General features: G+C 47.1%; 1 protein-coding gene across 5 annotated transcripts in view; it reads left to right on the top strand.

Moving 5' to 3' along the window:
* MRAS (muscle RAS oncogene homolog) overlaps positions 1 to 25,266 on the top strand; it is a 60,003-nt gene that overhangs the window by 19,383 nt on the left and 15,354 nt on the right. For all 5 annotated transcript variants that reach the window (XR_004349701.1, XM_032630701.1, XM_032630702.1 and 2 more), the window contains exon 2: positions 6,187 to 6,397. Coding sequence is in view for 4 of the 5 variants with exons in the window: in XM_032630701.1 (XP_032486592.1) it covers positions 6,205 to 6,397 (193 nt within the window). In the remaining variant the exon portion in view is untranslated. The remainder of the gene's footprint in view (positions 1 to 6,186; positions 6,398 to 25,266) is intronic.

A 25,266-nucleotide genomic window follows, 5' to 3' on the forward strand; every position in this document is an offset into this window, starting at 1 on the left:
CCTGTGAGAGGTCAAGAGAATGAGGAGACGTGGCTGTTGTCCTCTTGGAGCTCCTCAGTTGCTGGGGAGACGAAATCTGCCACCCAGGAAACAACTTCAAACCAAGCAGGCCTGGTGCTAATCGTGGGGAGAGAAAGGGAGCAAAAGACAGCCACCAAAAAAGTTTATTTCTCAGCTCAAAGATGCCTAAAGTTTTCGTCTACACGTCATTAAAATCGTCGAGGCAGTGACACTGCCTTTTAGAGAGAAGTTTCCAGTATGAGCCGGGGTTTGGGTTGCTCGGGCACTGGGAAGGGCTCTGGGAGCCGTGGTTGCCATGGGAACCAGCGCTCGGCGCCTCCTCCGCCCAGGGGCTGCGGTTCCAAAAGTTGGTTTCTGAGTGGAGCGGGCTGTCTGGAACCTCAGAGCCATTTCCCATGGAAACAGTATTCTAACTGATGGGTGACGTTGCCACACGAGCCTATTTAATCTGACTGCAAGGGAGCTGAGGTGGCAGCGGGGCTTCTGATGGGGGCGGGGGAGGAGGCTGGGAACCGCGGAGCCTCAGAGTGGAGGGAGGGAGGGAGACTGTGGGTCCGCCTCTTCTGGGAACTAAGTAAACAGGGCGAGAGAACAAACATTTGAGCACCTTCTTTAAGCTGGGCTCGCCTCATACATTTTAATTTCCCGCTTAGAGCAATCCTGCAAAGGATGATTCTCTAGCCAACTCTATCTTTCAAGTAAAAAAACTGAGGTTGTGAAAGGTTAACTCGCCCAAGGTCGCTCAGGCACGAAAAATCGGTGGCGAGACTTTAAAGGGAGCCCCGGGCCCACCTTATTCCACCCTCCCACCTCGAAGGGGCCATCTATGGCCCCCAAATGGTGAAGAAGCAGCGTTCTAGAATGATCTCCAAGGTGCCGTCTAGTTGAATAGACAGGAGAGGAGAGGGATGTCGTAAATGGAAACAGTTTGCTCCTTAAGCACCGACCAACTTTTTGTCCTGTGGTGACTTTCGTCATAGCCTCCGGTGACTTTAAAAATTCTTTCTCCACACCACGTGAGATCAGCCGATTTTGTAGGAGTGTGGTGCACGCCCCTTGGCATTTTGACTGCCCTCCCTGTTTACAAAGACATCATTTTAGTCAGGGATTATTTCGGGGGAGGTTGAAGACTGGAAAAACATGTGCATCAAGAGAAGATCTGCCCGAGAGCCCTTATAGATTGAGGGGTTTTCTGGACTCATGGTCCCACCTTTGTAAACCTGGGCTCACACTTGCTTCCAGGAAGGGTCTTATCTGTGTGATCCGTCTGACTTGGGAGAAGGAGGGAGACAGTCCCAAGGCCTGGCCGGGAGAGCTGCCCCCGAGCCCTCTGCGTGGGGAGGCCAGTGCTGTGGCTGGTGGGTTGTCTGATGGTTGTTCAGAAAGGCCATTGTTGGGCCCCCAGTTCCTCTAGCTGACATCTGTCCTTGCTGATGCGGTGCTGGGCCTTGGTGAGCCAGGGAGGGACGAGATGCATCCCTGCCCTGTAAGTATAGAAAACTTCAAGTGTGTATAGAAAGTATACACACTTCAAGTGTGTATAGTAAGTATAGAAAACTTCAAGTGTGGTGGTGGCCTCTGCACCAGGAACTGTGGGGCACAGGGTCGAAGGGGGTGCCTCCCGAGAGGCGATTCCTCGGCCTGGGCCTGACCTGTGAAGAGGTGTGCGCTCTCCCCAGGGCCCCAGTAGGAGGTGGGGTGGGCAGAGGGCTCCATAGGACCACAGGGCACACTGGGGAACACAGAGTTGCTTGGGAGAGAGTAGTGTCAGAGGCTGAAACATGGGTCCCACTGGAGAGGTCAGCGATGGCAGCCAGTGACTGCCTTGAATGTCCAGTGAAGGGGCAAGGACTTGACCCATCAGCCATGGGAAGAACTAAAGGGTTTCTCCCCACGAGGGACCCAGTCCAAGGTTTGTGTTAACCGTGCATTCTAACCCTGTTCCACTGAGTCTGAGGTGGGAGGGAACCCCAGATTGGCCCCCCGTGGTCTCTCAAGGCCCAACTCCTGAGTGCAGGGCACTGTGAAAGGAAATCAGCCCTCATCTGACCATTTCCTGCCAGCTGCCTTGCTTCACAAGCAGAGGGCGATTTTTTTCAAGTCCCCAGGTGATTCTGCTGTGGGTGGTCTGAGCACCGCCTCAAAGGTTGGTCCTCTATCATATTTACTAGTGTATTTCTCATCTTTTTTTTTTTTTAAAAAACATCCTCGCTTTCCTTTTTTTTTTTTAATTTTATTTATTTATTTTTGGCTGTGTTGGGTCTTCGTTTCTGTGTGTGGGCTTTCTCTAGTTGCAGCAAGCGGGGGGGCCCCTCTTCATCGCGGTGCGCGGGCCTCTCACTGTCGTGGCCTCTCTTGTTGCGGAGCACAGGCTCCAGAAGCACAGGCTCAGTAGTTGTGGCTCACGGGCCTAGTTGCTCCGCGGCATGTGGGATCTTCCCAGACCAGGGCTCGAACCCGTGTCCCCTGCATAGGCAGGCAGATTCTCAACCACTGCACCACCAGGGAAACCCTCTCATCTTGTTTTATTTTGTGAAGAGAATCAAGGGAAATGATTTTGCTTCCCGATACCTTCGCACCCACTTAGTATTTTTTTATTCACGTTGCTGCCAGCGAGAAGGGAAGGGAGCTTTCATTTTTATTTATTCTAATTTTTTTATTGAGGTATAGTTGATTTACAATATTATATTAGGTTCATGTGTACAACATAGTGATTCAAATTTTTTATCGATTATACTCCATTTAAAACTACTATAAAATATTGGCTATATTCCCTGTGCTATATATACATCATATCCTTGGAGCTTATTTATTTATTTATTTTACATCTTTATTGGAGTATAATTGCTTTACAATGGTGTGTTAGTTTCCGCTCTATAACAAAGTGAATCAGTTATACACATACATATGTTCCCACATCTCCTCCCTCTTGCGTCTCCCTCCCTCCTACCCACCCAGGTGGTCACAAAGCACCGAGCTGATCTCCCTGTGCTATGCGGCTACTTCCCACTAGCTATCTATTTTACGTTTGGTGGTGTATATATGTCCATGCCACTCTCTCACTTTGTCACAGCTTACCCTTCCCCCTCCCCATACCCTCAAGTCCATTCTCTAGTAGGTCTGTGTCTTTATTCCTGTCCTACCCCTAGGTTCTTCATGACATTTTTTTTTCTTAGATTCCATATATATGTGTTAGCATACGGTATTTGTCTTTCTCTTTCTGACTTATTTCACTTTTTTTTTTTTTTTTTTTGCGGTACGCGGGCCTCTCATGGCTGTGGCCTCTCCCATTGCGGAGCACAGGCTCTGGACACGCAGGCTCAGCGGCCATGGCTCACGGGCCCAGCCGCTCCACAGCATGTGGGATCCTCCCGGACCGGGCCACGAACCCATGTCCCCTGCATCGGCAGGCGGACTCTCAACCACTGCGCCACCAGGGAAGCCCGAGCTTATTTATTTTATACATAGTAGTTTGTATCCTCTTGGAAGGGAGCTTTAAAAACAGCCTCTTTCATAGGCAGATACATTCACGCTGGCTTAGTGTCACCATCCTCCCCAGGCTAGGACAGCAGTTCATTTTTGTCTCCCTCACCTCCCCTTTGGACCACCAGCTCTGTCACGTGGGAGAGCTCAGTGTGTTGAAGGCTCAGCTTAACCCCACTGTCATCCCCACCTAGGGGGGATGGGGGAACCAGATGCTGGGGCTCAGCTGGCACCTGGTCCTTCTATCCCGCACCAAAGGAGTTTTAAATCCCCACTCGAAGGAGAGGGAATCGCACATTTTCAGGTGGCCCGAACATTTTATTTGGTGGAAATATTTTTTTTAGCATCTTTATTGGGGTATAATTGCTTTACAATGGTGTGTTAGTTTCTGCTTTATAACAAAGTGAATCAGTTATACGTATACATATGTTCCCATATCTCTTCCCTCTTGCATCTCCCTCCCTCCCACCCTCCCTATCCCAGCCCTCCAGGCGGTCACAAAGCACTGAGCTGATATCCCTGTGCTATGCGGCTGCTTGGTGGAAATATTTTAACACTGTTCAGCTTTTCTGATACACAAATAGAACACACGCTTGTTGTAGAAAATTGAAAATCTGAGAAAGTGTCCCTAAGTCTCCTGTAGAGACAGCTACATGCCAATCCTCTCTATGCCTAGAACCGCCCTAGACATGTAGATTCATAGATGGTAGCTTCATGGAAGTGTAATCATATGTACTTGCTGTTTTGCAGACTGGCTTTTTTTTTTTTTTCCCATGTATATTATAAACCTTTTCTAGGCTAGGGAATATCGTCCTTCTGAATGGCCGTATAGTATTGCATTGTATGGATAAATTTTTCTTTAACTTGCCCCCCAGTATTTAAGTTATTTCCATTTTTACCCCTGTTCTTAACATCTTTGTACACTTGTCTGATTACCTCTTTAGACTACATTCTCACATGTGGTATAGCTTTGAGAGAGGATATGTTGTTTTAAATTTTGATGTATTTATGCAAGTGTATTCTCAGTCCAGTTTGGACAGATTTACATTCTCACCCACAACGTGTGAAAGCGCCTACTTTCCCTGCCACTGCAGGGAAACCCTAAATGTCAACATCAAGCTTCAGTAACTGCAAAGATTATGCAATGACTCTCGCCTATAGCCCCATGCAAATCAGCGTGGCCACATAACCTACATTTGTGTCTAACGTCCTTTCTGTTGAAATCTAGAACGGAGGACTCTTTTAGAGCTAAGAACAACTGTGAAAACCCAGCCCTTTAATCTATTACGTAAGGGAACTATGGCTCAGTCAGTGGCCTTCCCGAGCAGCAGTGATTGCGCACAGGACACACAGTTCGTTGTCCCCTGGCATGCTGCCTGCCCCCCTACCCTTCTATGAGTCCTGAAGCTACCCAGGAATGGCCCTACCAGAGGTGGTTTGTGCTTTTCCCTAGTTAGCATCTTAGGTCCCTGGCAACACCCTCAAATTGTTCTTTAGGTGACTCTCCTCCCTCATCCCGCACCAGTGTTTAGCCTTCGGTGCTGTCAATCTCCTCCTTCTGGAAACCCTGGGCTTCCATCACTGTGACAGATCCTGGTTTCCCTCCTATTTTTCTGAATGCTCCTTCCATGCTCTCTGCCCGCCTCTCCTCCTTGGTACTTTGTGATGCAGTTTCCAAAGTCACTCTTCACTTCTCTGCCATCACCTCTACACAGTCAGTCCTTATCTGTTCAGGCTCAGTTGCTCTTTAGGATCCTGGTCCCATATTTCCAGCCCCTGCCTAGTCAGCTTAGCTCAACGTTTCTCAACCTTGGCACTATGGACATTTTAGGATGGTTAATTATGTGTTCTGGGGGTGTTTTCCTGGGCATTACAGGATCTTTAGCAGCATCCCTGGCCTCTGCTAACTAGACGCTGGTAGCACCCACTTGGTTTTGGCAACCAAAAATATTTCCAGACATTGCAGATATCCCTGGGGGACAAAATTGCCCCTGGTTGAGAACCACTGCCTTAACTGGACTCAACGTCATCAAAATAAAACTTATCCCTGATCCTCCTCTTCTTCCTCCCCAACTAAAAGAGGGGTTGACCAGATGTCACGAGAGTCTAACACGACATTCTGCATGATAGAGGCCAAGGAGATCAGAGAACAGAGCCAGGATCACAGAATTCTGAGAGTTGGAAGGGGCTCAGAGACGTTGAGCTCAGCTGTGCTAAGCTGTTGTGACTGTCTTTTCCTTTAAGCTCAGACAGCCTCCCATTCTTCTCAGCACCACAGTCCAATGACCAGAGTTGATGTGAAAGGCGAACCTCCTTGCCCTCCCTGCTGAGACTAACGCCCACGTGTTTAACTGTACAGGACTAGGGCGGAATTTGATGGTGGAAAAACTTCGTTGACATGGCCTTTGGCTGGTTAAAGGCCGTGTGGCATTACATCCCCAAGACCGGGCCTGGCACATAGTTGACATTCAGTAAATGGTTGAATAAATCATTTTAACAGTTATTGTCTCTGGGTGAGGGACCTGGGGTTGCACTTTTCTCTTGCATGTCTTCATTTTCAAAACTTTCTACAACTGGGAGTATTTGTTACTCTGTAAGAAAGGAGGAAACCCCGTGAATATTTTCCCCTGAGTCAGAGAAGAAGCAGCCCCCTGTCTCATTCCACATATCTTGCCTCCCCAGGTCTGACCTACCAGCAACATGGCGACCAGTGCCGTCCCCAGCGACAACCTCCCCACGTACAAGCTGGTGGTGGTGGGAGACGGGGGTGTGGGCAAGAGCGCCCTCACCATCCAGTTTTTCCAGAAGATCTTTGTGCCTGACTATGACCCCACCATCGAAGACTCCTACCTGAAGCATACAGAGATTGACAACCAGTGGGCCATCTTGGACGGTGAGACTCGATGCAGCCCTGCCTGTAGGTGGGGCGTTACGCGGGGGTCAGGGAAAGTCGATAGGCTTCAGCGGGACATGCCAGTTTCTTCTGTGTTGCCATTATGGGATGGTTGGTATAAGGCTGTGTATGTTTTCCAGGGTGAATTCTGAACAACTTTGTGGAAACCAAAATGTGTATTCAACAAAGAGGCACGGCTAGAATCAAGCCAACTCAGTGATGTCATGTTTATTTCTCTCTCATCAGAAGCTCTGATTAACATTTATAGATGTCTCTAGCTAATTAAAAAGGGGGAAATCAATTTTTTCTCTTAATAAACATAGTTTATTTGATAATTGTCCCTGGGGTGGGGTGGGGAATCTTGCGTCTGACATTGTGTTTCTAGTTTAGTCTAAGTTGGTCTGGAGTAACAGTTCTCAAAGTGTGGTAGCCAGACCAGCTGCAGGGGCACTAGCAGGAAACTTAATCAGAAATGAAAACCCTCAAGCCCTACCAGTTCAGAAATTCTGAGGGTGGGGCCCAGCAACTTGTGTTTTAACAAGCCCTTCAGGTGATGAAGTTAGAGAACCACTGTTCTAGATTCTTACTGATTCTTACTTTATACCATCTGAGTCTCGAAACAAAGAGCCATTATTCATAGAATGTCATTCTATGACATTTGAAAACCACTGAGATACAAGTCCTCTATCAGACATGTGATTTGCAAATGTTTTTTCCTAGTCTTTGGCTTGTTTTTTATTCTCTTAACAGTGTCTTTCAAAGATGAGAGTTTTTAATTTTGATGAAGTTCAGTTTATCAGTTTGTTCTTTTAGGTGACTCTCCACCCCGCTTCGTGTTGTGTCTGAGAAATCTTTGCCTGACCCAAGGTCACAAAGGTTTTCTCCTATGTTTTCTTTTAGAAGTTTAATGGTTTTGGGTTTTATATTTAGGCTTATGATCTATCCTGAATTAATTTTTGTATATGGTATGAGGTATGGGACAAAGTTCATCTTTTTGGTATATGGATATGCAGTTGTCCCAGCACTATTTGTTGAAAAGATTGTCCTTTCCCTACTGAATTGCCTTTTTTGTACCTTTGATGAAAATTGATTGTCCATATATTCTGTTTGATCTATTGTCTGTCTTAACACCAATAGCACACTGTCTTGGTACCTGTAGCTTTATAATAAGTCTTGAAATCAGGTACTGTTAAATCTCCAACTTCATTCTTATTCAAAGTTGTTTTGGCTAGCCTAGGTCCTTTGCATTTCCGTATGAATTTTAGAATCAGTTAAATTCTAAGATTCTAGATTTTGACTGAGATTGTGTTGATTCATATTCGTATGGATGAATATGAGGAGAATTGACATCCTAACGGTGTTGAGCCTTCCAACCCATGAACACAGTATCTCTCTCCATTTGTCTTCTTTAATTCGCTTATCAATTGTTTTGTAGTTTTGAGTGCATAGGCCTTTTACATATTTTGTCAGGTTTATACTTACCTCTGTATTATAAATGATACTGTTTTTTAAATTTCAGTTTTCAATTGTTTATTGCCAGTATATAGAAATACAATAGAATTTTATATATTGTAACTTGCAGCCTTGCTAATTACTTATTAGTGCTAGTGGCTTCTTTATAGGTTTTCTGCAGAGATGATCGTGTCTGTGAGTAAAGATAGTTTTACGTATTTCTTTCCAATCTGGATGACTTCTATTTCTTTTTCTTGCCTTATTTCATTGACTTAAAGGCATACTTGTCTTGTTCTTGATCTTCAGGAGAAAGCTTTCAGTCTTTCAGCATTAAGTATAATGTTAGCTGTAGGGTTTTTATAGATGCCCTTTATCACGTCAAGGAAGTTGCTTTCTATTCCTAGTTTGCTGAGAGTTTTTATCAGGAATGAATGTTATGAATGACATTGAATGTTATCAGGAATGTGATATTGTCAAATGCTTTTTCTGTGTCTATTGAGATAATCATATGAGTTTTTCTTTTTTAGTCTTTAATATGGTAAATTACGTTGATCAGTTTTTCTAATGTTAAACCAAGATTGTATTCCTGGGATAAACCCCACTTGGTCGTGATATATTATCTTTTTATATATTGTTGGCTTTGATTTGTTAGAAGTTTTTTAGAATTGTTGCATCTATGTTCTTTCTTTTTAAATAAATTTATTTTATTTATTTTATTTTTGGCTGCATTGGGTCCTCGTTGCTGTGCACAGGCTTTCCCTAGTTGTGGCAAGCAGGGGCTACTCTTCACTGCAGTGCACAGGCCTCTCACTGCGGTGGCCTCTCTTTGTCTCGGAGCACAGGCTCCAGGCGTGCAGGCCTCAGCAGTTATGGCACGTGGGCTCAGTAGCTGCAGCTCACGGGCTCTAGAGCACAGGCTCAGCAGTTGTGGCGCACGGGCTTAGCTGCTCTGCGGCACGTGGGATCCTCCTGGACCAGCGCTCAAACCCATGTCCCCTGCGTTGGCAGGCCCACTCCCAACCACTGTACCGCCAGTGAAGCCCCATCTGTGTTCTTGAGAGATGTTGGTCTGTGGTTTTCTTGTAATGTCTGAGTAATTCTGGCTTTATAGAATGACTTGGGAAGTATTCTCTCTTTTTCAATTTTCTGGAAGAATTTCAATGACATTGGTATTACTTCTTCCTTAAATGTTTAGTAGAATTCACCTATGAAGACATCTGGGCTTGAAGTTTTCTTAGTGGGAAGGTTTTTAACTGCAAATTCAATTTCTTTAATAGATATAGGGCCATTCAGCTTATCTATTTCTTCTCCAGTGAGCTTTTGTAGTTTGTGCCTTTCAGAAACTTGATCGTTTCATCAGAGTTATCAAATTTATTGGCATCAAGTTCATAATATTCTCTTATTATCCTTTTATATTCCGTAGGATTTGTAGTGATTTTACGTCTCTCATTTTTGATATTGGTAATTTGTGTCTTCTCTTTTTTCCTAATCAGGCTGGCTAGAGATTTGAAAATCAATGCCGTTGATTTTCACAAAGAACCAGTCCATTGATTTTTCCCATTTAATTCTATTGATTTCCATTCTTATGTTTATTGTTTCCTTTTGCCTTCCTACTTTGGATTTAATTTGCTCTAATTTTTCTAACATCTTAAAGTGGAAGCTGATGTCATTGATTTGAACATTTCTTTAATAAGATATTCATTTTGGTGCTATAAATTCCCCCTAACTACTCATTTAGCTATATCCCACAAATTTTAATATGTTGTGTTTTCATTTCCATTAGGTTAAAAATACTTTCTAAGTTCCCTTTTTATACCTTCTTTGACCCTTAGGTTATTTAGAAGTGTATCATTTAGTTGCAACTATTTAGGAATTTTCCAGAGATCTTTCTGTCATCGATTGCTATTTTAGTTTCATTGTGTCAGAAAACATACAATATATTATTTGAATTCTTTCAAACTTATTGAGGCTTGTTTTATGACTCAGGATATGGTCTATCTTGGCAAATATTCCATGTGCACATGAAAAGAATGTGTATTCCACTCTGTTGGCTGGGATGTTCTACGAATGTCAACCAGATCAAGCTGGTAGTGTTTTCTAAGTCTTCTGTGTCCTTACTGATCTTCTGTCTACTTGTTCTGTCAATTATTGAGAGAGGGGTGTTGAATTTCACAGTTTAATTGTGGACTTGCCTATTTTTTTCCTTTTAGTTCGATCAGTTTTTGCTGCATGTATTTTGACACTCTGTTGTTAAGTGCATAAATGTTTAGGCTGAATCATCCTCTTGATGAACTGACCTTTTTATTATTATAAAATGACATTCTTTATCCCTGGGTTTCAACACTGTGGCCTAGAAGCTCTCTCAGGGCAGTAAGCTGGGAAGCTGAATGTTCATAGGTGCCTTTCCCTGTTTTTTGTTTGTTTGTTTTGGCCTTGGCTTGCAGGATCTCAGTTCCCCAACCAGGGATTGAACCCAGGCCACAGCAGTGAAAGCCCAGAGTCCTAACCACTAGGCCACCAGGGAACTCCCATGCCTTCCCCTCTTTTGTATCCCATCTCTCAGGGGTCACCATCCTTTGTTGCCTGATGTCCAGTGTCTTGAAATCCAGTTTCCTATATTTTGTCTGCTTTTTGGTTGTTTAGGTGAGAAGGTAAATCTGATCCCCAGTACTTCATCTTGGCCAGAACCAGAACCAAATCATCACTCTAAAAAAATAGAACAACTTTGTGTATATACTAAAAAAAACACTGACTTGTACACTTTAAAAGGGCAAATATTATGGTATTTGAATTTGATTTAATTAATTTTAAAAAGCATCCCTTAGGGTTTGTCTGCTGCCCTGGAACTTGGAACCGTTCCACCAGGTGCCAAGCACATTCTCACCTCAGGGATTTGTGTCTGGTGTTCTCTCTGCCCAGCACGTTCTTCCTGCAGAAAGACGGTCTCCATTTAGCTCTCCATTCAAGTGTCCCTTTGTCTGAGAGGTCTTCCCTACACTAGTACTCACCCCACCCCTCTCACTTCTATCCCCTTGCCCAACTGTTTTTCTTTATTCTGCCTTTTACTGTTGAACATATATTTATATGTGTTCAATATATTTTTCTGTTTGTTTGAGTTTTTGTCATTCCCCACTAAAAAGTAAATTTATGAGAGCAGGGACTTTATTTTATTTACTGCTACATTCTCAACATCTAGAATACTGCCTGGCTCATAGTAGGTCCTCAGTAAATGTCTGTGGAATGAGTGAACGAATGAGTCCTGAGCAATATATGTGCAATCATAGGTTTGATGTGCTAGCTATATTATTTGCCAACTGACATCAAAATAAATATATATAACCATTAAAATTAAAAACATTTATGCACTTTCTAAAATCGTCTCATGCATCACCCATTTGAATATATACCACTCTTTGGGATGTACTGAGTTAAATAAATGTAAACAGTTTGTTTACTGCAGGGCTTGAAAGAACCTTCAATATACAAACATACGTTATAAGTATATTGGAAGAATATATTATCCTTAGGGTTTCCCAAAGGACCGTTTTTCTGCACATCATTCTGGGCTAGTTCCACAGAAGACATTCTGAAAAGCATTGCATAATGCATATGTAAGAGAGTAACGTCATGCCTGGTTCAATAAATATTATTTCTGTCTACTGCCATATTAACTTCTCTAACTTTTTTTTTAATGATGGAGATATTTTTTTAATGTTTATTTATTTATTTATTTATTACATATTTGGCTGTACTGGCTCCTTAGCACATGGCTCCTGAGTTGCTGCAGGCGGGCTCCTTAGTTGCGGCTCACGGGCTTCTTAGTTGTGGCTTGCAGGCTCCTTAGTTGTAGCATGCGAACTCTTAGCTGTGGCATGCATGTGGGATCTAGTTCCCTGACCAGGGATTGAACCCAGGCCCCCTGAATTGGGAGCATGGAGTCTTAACCACTGTGCCACCAGGCAAGTCCCTCTAACATTTTTTAAAAGTAACTTTGGATATTAGATTACCCAAGGTTGTTTCTAGAAAAAAGTTTTTTTTTCCTCAAAGGCGGTTTTAGGAAGATTTGGGGATGACATTTATAGCAGTGGAGGAAGCATGGCCACAGCATTACTTTATAAGTGTGAATTTGCAGAGCTTGTGTTCTGAAGCTCCTGGGCTCCCCTTAGGTGCTACGCCTCTGATCCTGCCCCCAGAATCAGGCCTGATTTAGGGCATTGCCCACCCAGGCCTGCCTCAGGAGTCGATACTGGATTCCCAGATTAGCACACTTCTCTACTCAATTAGGTCTTGTTTTAAGAAAAGAAAGGCTTAAAGCATTACAGCTAAATACTAATTAGTCTGGCATTTAAAAGGTTGTCCCATATTTGGGGAACTTTAATCAAAGGCTGGTTGTATTAGGCTTGGGTGTAACTCTGACCCCTACTGGGGCTGAACTCTTCTGGGGTTGTTGGCTGCCCTGGGATGGACGGGACTATCCGTGACATCCTTCTTCCCTGGAGCCCACAGCATCCTGGGGGAGGTGCTAAGCCTGGGATGCCTGCCAAGCACTCTGAACTCTGGGGTTTCTCTTCTTCCAAATTCAGAAAGATAAAAACATGGCAGCTTGATAATGATGATGAACAGGAGGAGACAATAATGATATCTGTTGGGCAGTTACTGTGTGGAAGGCCCATGCTATGTACTCATCCTCACAAACACTATTGTGGTAGCTACTTTTGTTATCACTATAAAAATAAAGCACGGAGGGAGTCACACAGCCAGCAACGGTTTCAACTTCCCTTTGTCTCCTATACTCTCAGTGTAGCTGGGTGGGAAAACCTCTCCCACCTCACACAGTTGGTCCCTGCGCCTCTGGGAATGGAGCTGAAATCCCAGGGAGAAAGGGGCGTGGCCTGGATTATCAGGGTCGGCAGACAAACGCACCTGCCCTTCCAGCTCCTTGCCTAAGGTCTTCAGAGGACCAGGGGCTCCAGTTCTGATCTGAATCTCAGAGCAGAGATGCTCAAGCTTGCTCAGGGGGCCTACTCTGTGGTTTCCATACTGAAGAGTCTCAGTCTTCCCACTTACAAACCTATTTCTTGTTGTCTTTCAAGGAGTCTCATTGCCCTGGTGCTCGCAGAATCTAAAAGACAGGAGATGGCCGACCTCAGGGGCCAGCAGCCAGGCTCCCCAGTGTCTGTGGGGCCCCCCAACATTGGAGCAAGCCTGCTCTGTGTTCTTTCCCACAAGGGTTCGGGACCTTTGTCTCACCTTCCAGTGTTAAGGGCCCAACTCTGGGGGCATCGCCTCCTCATCATCTGGGTCCCACCTCTGCGCTGTGGGGCTGCATCGGCTCCCCAGCTCCCTCTTCGGGGGTCTGTGACTTTGGACCCCGTCACCCTGTCTGTCAGCTGTATGACTCCCTGTACCCCAGTTCTCCGGCTTCATGAATCAGGAAGACCCGAGCCTTAGTCAAAGTCCTGGAGTTTTTTTTGTTGTTGTTGTTTTTATGTGGTACGTGGGCCTCTCACTGTCGTGGCCTCTCCCGTTGCGGAGCACAGGCTCCGGACGCACAGGCTCAGCGGCCGTGGCTCACGGGCCCAGCCGCTCCGCAGCATGTGGGATCTTCCCGGACTGGGGCACGAACCCGTGTCCCCTGCATCGGCAGGCGGACTCTCAACCACTGCGCCACCAGGGAAGCCCAAAGTCCTGGAGTTTTGTGTTTGTTTCTGTTTTTATTGTGGTAAAATATACGTAACGTAAAACTGACCATCTTAAGCATGTTTACGTGGACAGTTCTGTGGCATTCAGTACATTCATATTGTTCTGTGACCATCACCCCCATCCATCTTCAGAACATTTGCATTTCCTCCAGCTGAAACCCTGTACCTGCCAAACAAGAGCTCCCATTTCCCCATCAGCCCCAGCCCCCGGCAACCCCCATTCTACTTTCTGTCTCTATGGTTTTGACTACTCTAGGGACCCCGTACGGGTGGAATCATACAATATCCGTCTGTGACTGTCTTATTTCACTTACCACATGGTTCACCCACGTTATGACATGTGCCAGAATTCCCTTCCTTTTTAAGACTGAATACTATTCCACTTTATGCATCTACCACATTTTGTTGAGCCTCTCATCCGGCAATGGACATTTGCGTTTTGGCCATCGTGAACAATGCCGCTGTGCACGTGGGCGTACAGATATCTGCTCCAGTCCCTGCTCTCACTTCTTTTGTCTTGGAGTGCTTGCCTGCCTGTTCTTCCAGTCCGTTTGGAGGAAGGCTCCTGAGCGCTGTGGTATCAGCCCCCTTTACTTTACACCTGAAGAAACTGCAGTGCAGGTGGAGAAGTGACTGCCGGGTTCAGACCTCTCTAGAGGCAGAGCCAGGCCTAGGGCCTCCTCACTCTGCCAAGTACGTCCCATCCTGTCAGCCTGCCTCCCACTCTGGCCCAAGCCTCAGGCCTGCAGGGTAGGATGTTGACCAAATCTTCTGCCCACTTAACAGTCTGGGCCTTCCCACCCACAGGGCTGCCAGCCCCGCCCTCTGCCCAGCCAGCCTCTGGAAGCTAGCATCTTTCTTCCATCGACAGAGGACAGTGGCCTTGCGGATACCCCTTCCCACCTAGGGGCTCTTGGGCCCCACTATGCAGCCACTCTGTCCCCGGCAAGGGCTCAGTCTCTGCAAAGAGCGAAAACCCTGGCTCCCCTCCTGCACCCTCAGAAGCTGGGACGTTTCCACCCTGGCTTCTGCCCAAACCGCAGACACAAGTGCTGTTGTCTTCACGGAGGGGCCTGGACCTGGCTTTTCCCCGAACACTTGAATCCACATTCTTTCTGAGGAGGTGGGGGGAGGAGGATGTGGGTAGGGCAGCAAGAGGACAGGAACACTTACTGAGAGTTTTTTCTGAGCTGGGGGCTTTGCATGGTGGGCTCTATGATCAGCAGCCCTTAGGCCAACTTCAGAGTAGACCCCACTAAGAGGGGGGTATGGGCAGAGCTGGCCGTCCTTCCACCCGTCCTCCCACCGTCCTCCCCTTGCCCTGCCCACAGTGATGTGGGAGGGATTTCCCTCTTTCTTTTCCTTTCTGAGGGAGCATGGCCGCTGGCCTGAGATTATGCAACTCAGCCCCGCAGGCCTCTCTGCCTGACCCTTTATCTCACCTCCATCAGCCATCACTGCTCGAATGCTTCCAGTGACGCAGAGCTCACTGATCTCCAAGGTGCCTGGGGCGGTGCTTGCTGGTAGAAAGCCCTTCCTGACCCTGAAGCCTGGTCGCTGTCGCTCCTTCTGCCCTCAGCAGTGTTAGCAGCTACTGCTGGACAGCTGCGGGAGCAGGAGGTCTGCGTCCCCAGGGGGAGGGCTCTTGGGGACACAGGGTAGCAGCGGTGGCAGCAATTTTCCGATGGTACCGAAGTATTTCACCATTTCACCCACTGGTGCGGTAGCACTGGTGTGTACTGGCCGAAGAGCAGCTGTGCTCACCTGTAAAGTGAAGGCACTAATCTCAATTTAGCAGGATTGCTACAAGGATGAAATAAAGCAATCCCCGTGAAGCACTTAGCACAGGGTCCGGCCAGTACGCAGCAGTACTACTGCACCCGTGGGTAAAATGGTGAAATACTTTGGTACCACTGTAAGATTGCTGCTAGTGCTGCCACCCCGTGTCCCCAGAAGCCCTCCCGCTGGGAACCCAGACCTCCTGCTTCCGCACCTGTCCAGCAGCCCTGACTGGTAGGTCAGGGCCCTGCAGGGGAAGGAACGAAGACTCAGAGAGGTGAAATAACAAGTCCAAGGTCACACAGCTACTTAGCACCCCATTCCCTCTGACCCTGAAGCCAAGGATATCTTGCTCTATGCTCATCTTAGCCCCGCTAGCCAGCCTGGGAGCTGAGGGACCGGCCATCAGCCAGTGACCTAGAGTCAGTTCGGCAGGGCTGAGTGGTGAAGGTCTGAGTGCAGCGTGCACCCCTCCCCTTCAGAGTCACAGCACAGCCTGGGGGTCATTCCATGCTTGTCAGCACCCCAAACCCCAGGTTTTCCTCTTACTCACCTTGCTGACAATCAGGTCCTAGACTCCTGCAGTTAATTTCGGGTTTTGCCCTGATTTCAGAACTTAGAGTTAATCCCTGTTAGAAGTCACGTGACCGGTCTGCGCTAAGCGCACCAGCCCGGTCAGTAGATTTGAGATCTCACCTGTCTGCCCTTGTGTTGGGTGATGCTGCCAGCTCCAGGCCGGTGGCGCAGCCGCTGTCAGCCTGTTGTCACCCGGCCCCAGGTCTGAGTGACTGGGGGCTCCTCTTTCCCTTGGGCACAGACAGCCTCTGGGCCTCTTAAGACCACCTGCCCTCATCGGTGGGGTCTGTGCCCAAATGGGAGAGAGTCTCATAGTTGTTGACTCCCTAACTATCCCTTAGGGAGTTTGGGATTGACGTGTACATGCTGCTCTATTTAAAATGGATAACCAGCAAAGGACCTTCTGTATAGCACAGGGAACTCTGCTCAGTATCATGTAACAACCTAAAGGGGAAAAGAATTTGAAAAAGAAGAGATACATGTATATGTGTAACTGAATCACTTTGCTGGACACCTGAAACTAACACAACAGTGTTAATCAACTATACTCCAATATAAAATAAAAAGTTAAAAAAAAAAAAACATCACAGATTGTAAGCTCCTTCAGGAGAGAGACTTTGCCCACCATCGTATCTCTGGTGCCAGCAGCGCCTATTAGGTGCTTAGTTATTGTTTGTTGAGTGACGGAGGGAATGCAGCACCTTGTGAAGCTCAGCACATAGAAAGCCTCGGTAACGCTTTTGTTGCTAGGGCTGTTCTAATATGATTTATATTCAGAGAGTGGCTTGGTGCTTTCAAGAATAGGTCCTATCACATGTGCAGATGAGGGGTCACTGACCCACCTGCCTGCATCTGGGGAGGTCCAGAGTGAGGCTTAAGCCCCTGACTTGGAGCTTCCACCTCTCCCCTCCAGTGTTGTGTGGATCGGTCCCCGAGACTTATGTATGTGGGACTGTTCACTAATTCATTCTAGAAATACTTCTGGGTACCTGTTGCTGTCTTTGGGGCGCTTTGCGTGCAGCAGTTGGCAAAGCCAGGGCCCTGCCCTCATGAAGCTTCTGGTAGAATGGGGGAGACAGGGCATAAACAAATATGTACTGTGTCAGGTGGTGATGAATGCTGTGAAGGAGAATGAGGCAAGGTAGAAGGGAATAGACAGTGAGGACGGAGTTGCTATCTTATCTGTGCCCATTAGGGAAGGCCTTCCTGTTGAGGTGGTGTTGGAACAGAGACCTGAAGGGAAAAGCTGTGCCTGCACCTCGGGGGAGAGAATCTTGGACAGAGAATCAGGTGCAAAGGCCCTGAGGCGGGGATGTGTTTGGGGAATAGCTAGGAGGCTAGAGTGCAGAGGAAGTGAGAGAGAAGCTAATAGGAGACAGCAGGGAGATAGCTAGGGGGCAGTGATCTTCTAGGGCCTTGGAGGGAAATAAGCCACTGGAGGGTTTTGAGCAGAGGACGGGCATGGTCTGACTGATGTTTAAAAGGCTCACTCTGGCCATGGTGTGGACAATAGACGAGAGAGGAGCCAGGGCAGAACTAGGGAGACCAGTTAGGAGGCTCCTGATGGTAGACTAGGGTATCGATAAAGGAGGCGGTGAGAAAGAGAGTCTGGATGTATTTTAAGGAGGAAGTAACAGAATTTGTCGATGGAGTATGTGGGATGGGGTAGGAGTATGGAGGGAAGAGCCTTTGACCTGGACAACGGGTAGAATAGAGTTACGTTTATCAAGATTAGGAAGACTGATAAATCAACTATACTTGAATGAAATAAATTTTTTTAAATATTTTTAAATAAAATTTTTAAAAAAGGTTAGAAAGACTGGTAAAAGCAAGTTTGACGGAAAAATTAAGAGTCTAATTCTGGACGTGTGAAATCTGAGATGCCTTTCACACATACAAATAAAAGTCAAACCAGCACCTGGGGTCTGAGTCTGGAGTAAGGGGAGGTGTGCAGGCTGGAGATGGAAACTTGGGAGTTGCCACATAAAGCCATGAGACAGGAGACCTCTGAGAAAGTGAACGTGTTTAGAGACGGGGTCCCGGGATTGAGCGCAGCGACCCACTGATGCCCAGAGAGTGATCAGGGTCAGAGAAGAAGCAAGATAGAGTGACATACCAAGGCCAAGTGCAGAAGGCTCTTCAAAAAGGAGGGAACCATCAAGTGCATCAGGTGCTGGTGAGTGACCCAGTGGGACGAGGACCACGAAGTGTCCACTGGATTTAGTGACACCGAGGTCATGGTGACTTGACAAGCTCAGCTTTGATAGAGTGGCCTGATAACGGTGGGTTCAAGAGAGTGGAGAGGGGGAGGGAGGGAGACGCAAGAGGGAGAGATATGGGAACATATGTATAACTGATTCACTGTGTTATAAAGCAGAAACTAACACACCATTGTAAAGCAATTATACTCCAATAAAGATGTAAAAAAAAAATAGAGAGAGTGGAGGAGAGGAAGGGCAGGCAGTAAAAACAGATCAGTCAAGGAGTGTGGCTGTAAAGAGGACGAGAGAAATGCATAGTAGCTGTAAGGTGTGAGGTCAAGGGGAGGGGTTTTTTATTTTTAATTTTTTCTTCTTTATCTTTGTTCATTTTTTTTAGGGTGAAAGAAATTATACCATGTTTACATACCGATGGAAATGAACCAATAGGGAAACGGATGATGCAGGACGGGGAGGAGACAAAATAGTAGCAATGTGCTTCCGTGGGTGACAGGGGACAGGATCCAGTGGGCAGCTGGAGGGATGATGGTCTTGGACAGGAGTAGGCCGGGGCGTCCACCGCAGAGAGGGGAAGGCGGAGCACGCATCTCAGAGAAGGGAGGTGGGTTTTTTCCCTCAGAATTTAGATATAATTCACATGTAAAATCCCCCGCTTTTAAAATGTACAGTTCAGTGGCTGATAGTATATACACAAAGGTGTGCAATCACAAACTGCTGATAGATTTCACAGATCAGCGAGCCCTGGAATCATCACTGTCTCATCCTCGACATTTTCATCACCCTCCAGGAAACTCACACCCATTATCCGTCATTCCCCCTGCCCTCCCCTCCCCCCAGTCCGCAAGCCACTCATCTCCTTCCTGTCTTTATGGGTTTGCCTATTCTGGACATTTCACATATGTGGAATCATATAACATGTGACCTTTGTGTCTGGTTTCTGTCCCCTAGCACAGTGCTTTCAAGGTTCATCCATGTTGTAGCATGTCTCAGGATTTCATTCCTTTTTACATGTGAATAATATTCTAGTACAGTCGATCCTTCGAACAACGTGGTGGTTAGGGGTACCGACCTCCCTCGCAGTTGAAAATCTGCTCATAACTTTTGACTCCCCCAAAACTTAACTACTAATAGCCTGCTACTGATCAAAGCCTTCACCAATAACATAAACTGTCAATTCGCGTGTATTTTATATGTTACGTATATTATATACTGTATTTTCACAATAAAGTAAGCTAAAGAAAATGTTATTAAGCAAATCATAAGGAAGAGAAAATACATTTACAGTACTGTATTTATCGATACCATAAGTTTATGTCATCTGTTTATATCTGTCTGTCAGTACCTACATCACTTCTGTCTTATAGGATACAAAGCACTGTAGATATTATATGTGTCACTAACACTAAACATCAAAAATGAAAGGGTAATATGAAAAAGAAGTTCATATTTATACACAGGTATAATGATTCATGCACTGATAACAAAGAAGCAGCGACATGAGCACTTTACGGTAGCCTAGTGTAACCGATACAGCTGTTTCCCAGTAGCCTAGCTTTAACACTAATGAATGAATCGTTATAAAGTTTTTACAGCATACAGTATTACAGTCATATTCATAATACTGTACTGGAAACACTGTTACTTTTTTTTAGAAACCACTTACTTGTGATGATAGACTGATATGCAGTTTCTCTAATTACAAGCTGAGGAGGGGAAGAGACATACTGTGCAGTTATGTAATTCTTTGAAAGCAAAGTTATAAAACGATAAGAAAACTAACAGATTAGTAATTTTAAATATCACTCACCTTATGCCTAATGTAAGGATAGGCCATCCACTTCAACACAAGTCTTGCACACGATGTTCTACACATATAGTTTTGTATATTTATTGAAAAGAATCCCCGTATAAATGGTATAAATAGACCTGCTCAGTTCAAACCCATGCTGTTCAAGGGTCAGCTGTACATGGAGGGACGACATTTCGTTTATCCATTCATCAGTTGATGGACACTCGGGTTGTTTCCGCTTTGGGTCTATGATGAATAATGCTGCTGTGGACCTTGGTGTCCAAGTTTTTGTGCAGACATGTGTTTTCAGTTCTCTTGGGTACACCCCTGGGAGCGGAATTGCCGGGTCCTGTGGTAACTCTGTTTAACATTTTGAGGAACTGCCAAACTGTTTTCTAAAGTGACTGCATCATTTTACTTTCCTCACCTGCAGTGTATGAGGCTTCTGCTGTCTCCAAGGCGGGTTGGTTTGGAAACTTGTGGAGTTTAGCTCCTGATAATCTGTTTCTGATCCTCAGCTGGGGGTGGAGGCTTGGGGAGAGAGGAAGCCATGGGAAATGGTGGCCTGAGAATGGAGGGACTGGATGGGGATGTGTTTAGATTTACTGGGTGTTCTAAGGGTGCCCTGCGAGCTGCTCTAAGGGAACCAGGCCAGCTCAGCCAAGCTCTCTCCTCCTAGCTCCACGTGGCTGCCCAGGGGCAGATGTGGAGTAGGTGAACGGTTTGGGGTGACCAGGTGGGGGTTGGGGGAGGAGGCATAGCCTCCAGGACTTTGTCTTCCATCCCCACAAACCTCAGGTGTTCCGTCCTCACCCCTCCTTTTAGGCCTGCCCCTCTTCACAGGCCTTGGGGACACTGCTGCCAGCTCCTCACTCAGGGACTGGCAGAGCCAGGCCGGGACCCAGGCCCCCACCTGTCTCTGGGTTGCTCCTGGGTCCCTGGTTATACAGGTGAGCCCCGCTGCTGCTCTTTCCCCTCTTTCTTCTCTTCCCTCCCTGAGAGCAACATGGAGGTGGGGTGCGGGGAGGTCCAGGCTCCTCTAAGAATCCCACAAAGCCATGGATCCCCTCCCTGAAAGGGTGTGCACCCACACATGCAATGTGCCCACCAAGTCCATGAATCTGTGGGCCTCATGGAAACGTCTCCCAAGACCCCCCCCCACTTTACCCCACTCCTGCAGCTGCAGCGGTATGGTCATGAGAACAAGTGTCCCCTGGGGCCGGTGGCCAGCACTTTTCCCCTGGGGTCAGCTAGTCAAGGTTGGGGCCACTGCCAGAGGAAATCTTCCCCCATCGCCAGGGAGCCAGCTGGCGCCTGCCACGGGATTTTAGCTCCCTCCCCTTGGAGCGGCCTGGCTCCCACACTGGGCCAGCACTTTGGAGAAGGAGAAAGCGACCCTTTTTCTGGGAACAGTGCCTGGTCGATGCATCCAGCCCTCTGCCCGGCATCCAGCCTACCCCATACACACCCTCTCCCAGAAAGGGGAGGCTTCATCACTATTGATCCTCAACTAGGTGGCATTTCTTAATGGGAGTCTTTTCTTAGGAAGAGCACAGGCTTCGCTGCCTGACTGCCCTGTAAAATGGGCACATCCCTCCTGCCTTGCACAGTGGGCCTGTGCATGAGAGGGGTATAGAAAACACCACACACGGTCCTTGGAGGCATATTATCTCCAGAAATTGTCATCTGTGTTGCTTCATATTCCAGAACCCTTACTTCACCCTGAAGGGTGAGTTATAGGACCTCAAAAGTCTGTTTTTAGTGGTTTCCCTTACAGCTGGCGTGGGCTGCTTGAACACAATAACTGCATTTCCTGTAGCGTGCGTGCGATTTGTCCAGTCATTCTGTAAATATTTTTTGAGCCCTTCATTGGGTGCTGAAGCTTTTGGGGGACCCAGGGAAATGAAAGCCAGACTCCCACGCTCTGGGGCTCCACCACCTGGTGGGGAGCTGAGCCCAGCCTAGAGGCACAGTCTGGGAGGAACCAGAGCCACACACCAGCAAGGGTTCAAAGACGGAGGTCGGAGGTCAGAGGCCGGCGGGGCCCTCAGGAGAGGAGGAGGGCTGTAGCCCTTCTGGAGGGCAGCAGGGGGGAGCCCCGAGAGGGCATTCTGGTTGAAGTCATGGCTGGGCAAAGGCCTGGAGTCGAGACACAGCCCGGCCAGATCCACACCCTCTGGTTGAAGCAAACAGCCTGGATGAGCTGAGGCAGCTGGGCCTTGGGGAGTTACAGCAGCCTCCTCCCCAGCGTGTGGCCTTAAGCAGATCCCTTTAACTCCCTGGGCCTCAGTTTTCTCATCTGTGCAAGGGGGACAGTAATACCTTCTTTCCAGGGCCATGAAAAGGACTGCAAGGACCTGTGTGTATAAAGCCCCAGCACGGTGCTTGCCGCCAGTCGGAACAGTGAGTGGGGCTACGCTTAGCCAAAGAGCTTGGACTGTACCCTGAGCTGTGGGCCAGCGTCAGAGCCACCAGACCCCTTGCCAGGGTTTGCCTCCCTCTGGGAGCCCTGGAGGAGGAGGAGGAAGGAGAGGGAGAGACCTAGGGAGGGGTTGGGGGGAGGGTTCAGCAGGGACCCAAGCAGGTGCTGCCTCCATGCTGGCTGCCCGCCTGCCTGGGGCCCCATCCCCGCCAGCATGTGGGCTCGGCTTCTGAATCCACCAGATCCAAGAATGGCTCCAGGGTTTCCACTTAAATCCTCCTCAGCAGCACTGCAGGGCCCGTCCACCCCCGGGTGGGAAGACTGGGGCAGGGCGGATGGAGATGCACAGCACTGGCCCCCTCTGTCTCTCTCCTCCCTCTTTCTCCAGTCTGGCTGCGTCTGTCTGTCCCTGTCTCTGTCTGTCTGCCCGTCTGTCTCACTCACACATGCACACATTGGCAGAACACCTTTCACAGTGACTAATACTTCCTGTCTCAGGAGTCCTCCTACCTTCATGACGTCAGGCATGGGGGATGCAGGCAGAATCATGATTTTTTTTTTTAAAGCATAGCTGCCCGTTTTCTGCAGCCTCCCCAGAAGTCTTGGAGGCAGAGCTGCTGACCAGGGGCCTGTGACCAGGCTTTTGCAGGATATGTGGAGGGGAGGGGTGGGCAAGGGGTGGACCCCAAACCAGACAAGGCCCAGCTTGGCCCCCACTCCTCCCTGGTTGAACCTGCCTTCCTGGGGCCCAAGGTTTGGAATTTCCAAGGCGCCCTCAACTCTGCTCTCTCCCCTTGGCCCCCATTCCCTGTGTTCCATGTCCTCGGGGTGCCCCTGTTCATTCTTTCCCCTCCCTCTGAAGCACACTGCCTTTGCTTACACCCCGGCAGCCTCTTCTCGGGGTCCTCCTCCACCTCTTCACAAGCACCCCTCCTTCAGCCCCCTCCCTCTTTGGATGCCAAACTCTCTGTCCTCTGACTACATCTCTTTCCTTTCTGGACCTTCAGTAGCTCCCCAGTGCCCCCCAAGTTCTAACATTTTAGTTTAGGATCCAAGGTCCCAGCCTCTGACCTCCCTGTCTCCTCTTTCTCTTTCTCGCTCCTCTTCCCAACACAGACCTTTTCCCCCAGCACACCAGCCTCCTCACTGCTCTCTCCTTTCCAGCCCCCAGGCCCTTGCCCATGCTGTTCCTCTGCCTATGAGGCCCTTCCCCAGGCTCTGTCTTTTTTTGTGTGTGTGTGGTACACGGGCCTCTCACTGTTGTGGCCTCTCCTCTTGTGGAGCACAGGCTCCGGACGCGCAGGCTCAGCGGCCATGGCTCACGGGCCCAGCCGCTCCGTGGCATGTGGGATCTTCCTGGACTGGGGCACGAACCCGCGTCCCTTGCATCGGCAGGCGGACTCAACCACTGCGCCACCAGGGAAGCCCACTATACCTTTTTAGATTTTCAAGTGGATAGTTTCTTTTATACTCATGTTTCTGTTCATTTCTGATGACCCATATGACTTACGCTTTCTGGAATTTGTTGAAATTTTTATTTATGGCCTAATATATGGCAATTTTTATGACAATTTCACGTGTGTTTTGAAAATACTTATTTATGGTTTTGAATGTAAAGTTCATTCTTTCAGTCTCTCAGATTACATTTGTGAATTGTATTATTTAATGATAAATCATTATTTTGGGAGTCACTTGTTCTATCTCTAAGGGAGGACTGTTCAATTCTCCCACAATGATTGTGGGATTTGTCATTTCCTACTGTTTTAAAAAATTAGTTTTTTATACATATATATGTATTTTAGGCAACATTCTTATGTGCTTATGACTCATGACTTTGGCATTTCTTGATGCTGTACTTTTTCCTATTATAAATACCCTGGTTTGTTCTGTTTAATTCCTTAGCCTTGAATTCTGTTTCGTGGATGCATGTGGCTAGCATATCCTTTTTTATCTTTTCATTTTTCACTCTTTCTGTGTCATTTTGTTTTAGACGTGTCTTTTATAGTAGCAGACAAGTGGATTTTGTACTGAGTATCTGCTTTTAATGGGTGAATTTAACCCATTTGCATTTACTGTCATTCATCATAGATTTATTTCTGCCATCTTATTTCATGTCTACTTTTTTTTTTTTTTTTTTTTTCGGTACGCGGGCTCCTCACTGCTGTGGCCTCTCCCGTTGCGGAGCACAGACTCCGTACGCGCAGGCTCAGCGGCCATGGCTCACGGGCCCAGCCGCTCCGCGGCATGTGGGATCTTCCCGGACCGGGGCACGAACACGTGTCCCCCGCATCGGCAGGCAGACTCTCAACCACTGCGCCACCAGGGAAGCCCTCATGTCTACTTTTTAAACTTGCTTATTTTTGTATAGTTTCATTGGATTGGTCCCGTTTACTTTGTCCTGTTTTTCTTTCCTCTAATGATTAGGAAGGTTTGAGTTTTATTTCAGGTGGTTATTCTATATACATATGTGTGTATATACTTATGTTTTTCTATCAACATCTGGATGTAATCAGTATCTTTAAACTCTTCCCAGATAAGGCAAGCACTTTAGTAGTGACTTACTTTTTCCCAGCCCATACCCTCACTTATAGATCAGCATAGATTTTAGTTCTAAATTGCCTTCATTTTCTCCAAGTTGTGTTATATTTATTTAAATCTAACTCTTAGGTTTTGCTGTTTCCTTTGCATACCATTGGTACCATTGTTTATAATACCACTTGTCTTTCTTTCGTGGATCTGTTTTTCACTTTGCTGGTGTATATCCTCCAAGAATTCTCCTCGAAACTGTGGGTAATGTAATTTCTAAGGCCATCAATGTCTGAATGTTTCTCCGTTCTAGAGGGGTCCATTTTGATTTTCAGCTCCCTGTTGAATCGTTTTTTTTTAAGTTCTTAATGATCAGATTTTTAAATACCTTAGACCTCTAGTTT

This window comes from Phocoena sinus, chromosome 4, assembly GCF_008692025.1.
Source record: "Phocoena sinus isolate mPhoSin1 chromosome 4, mPhoSin1.pri, whole genome shotgun sequence".
Taxonomy (NCBI): Eukaryota; Metazoa; Chordata; class Mammalia; order Artiodactyla; family Phocoenidae; genus Phocoena; species Phocoena sinus.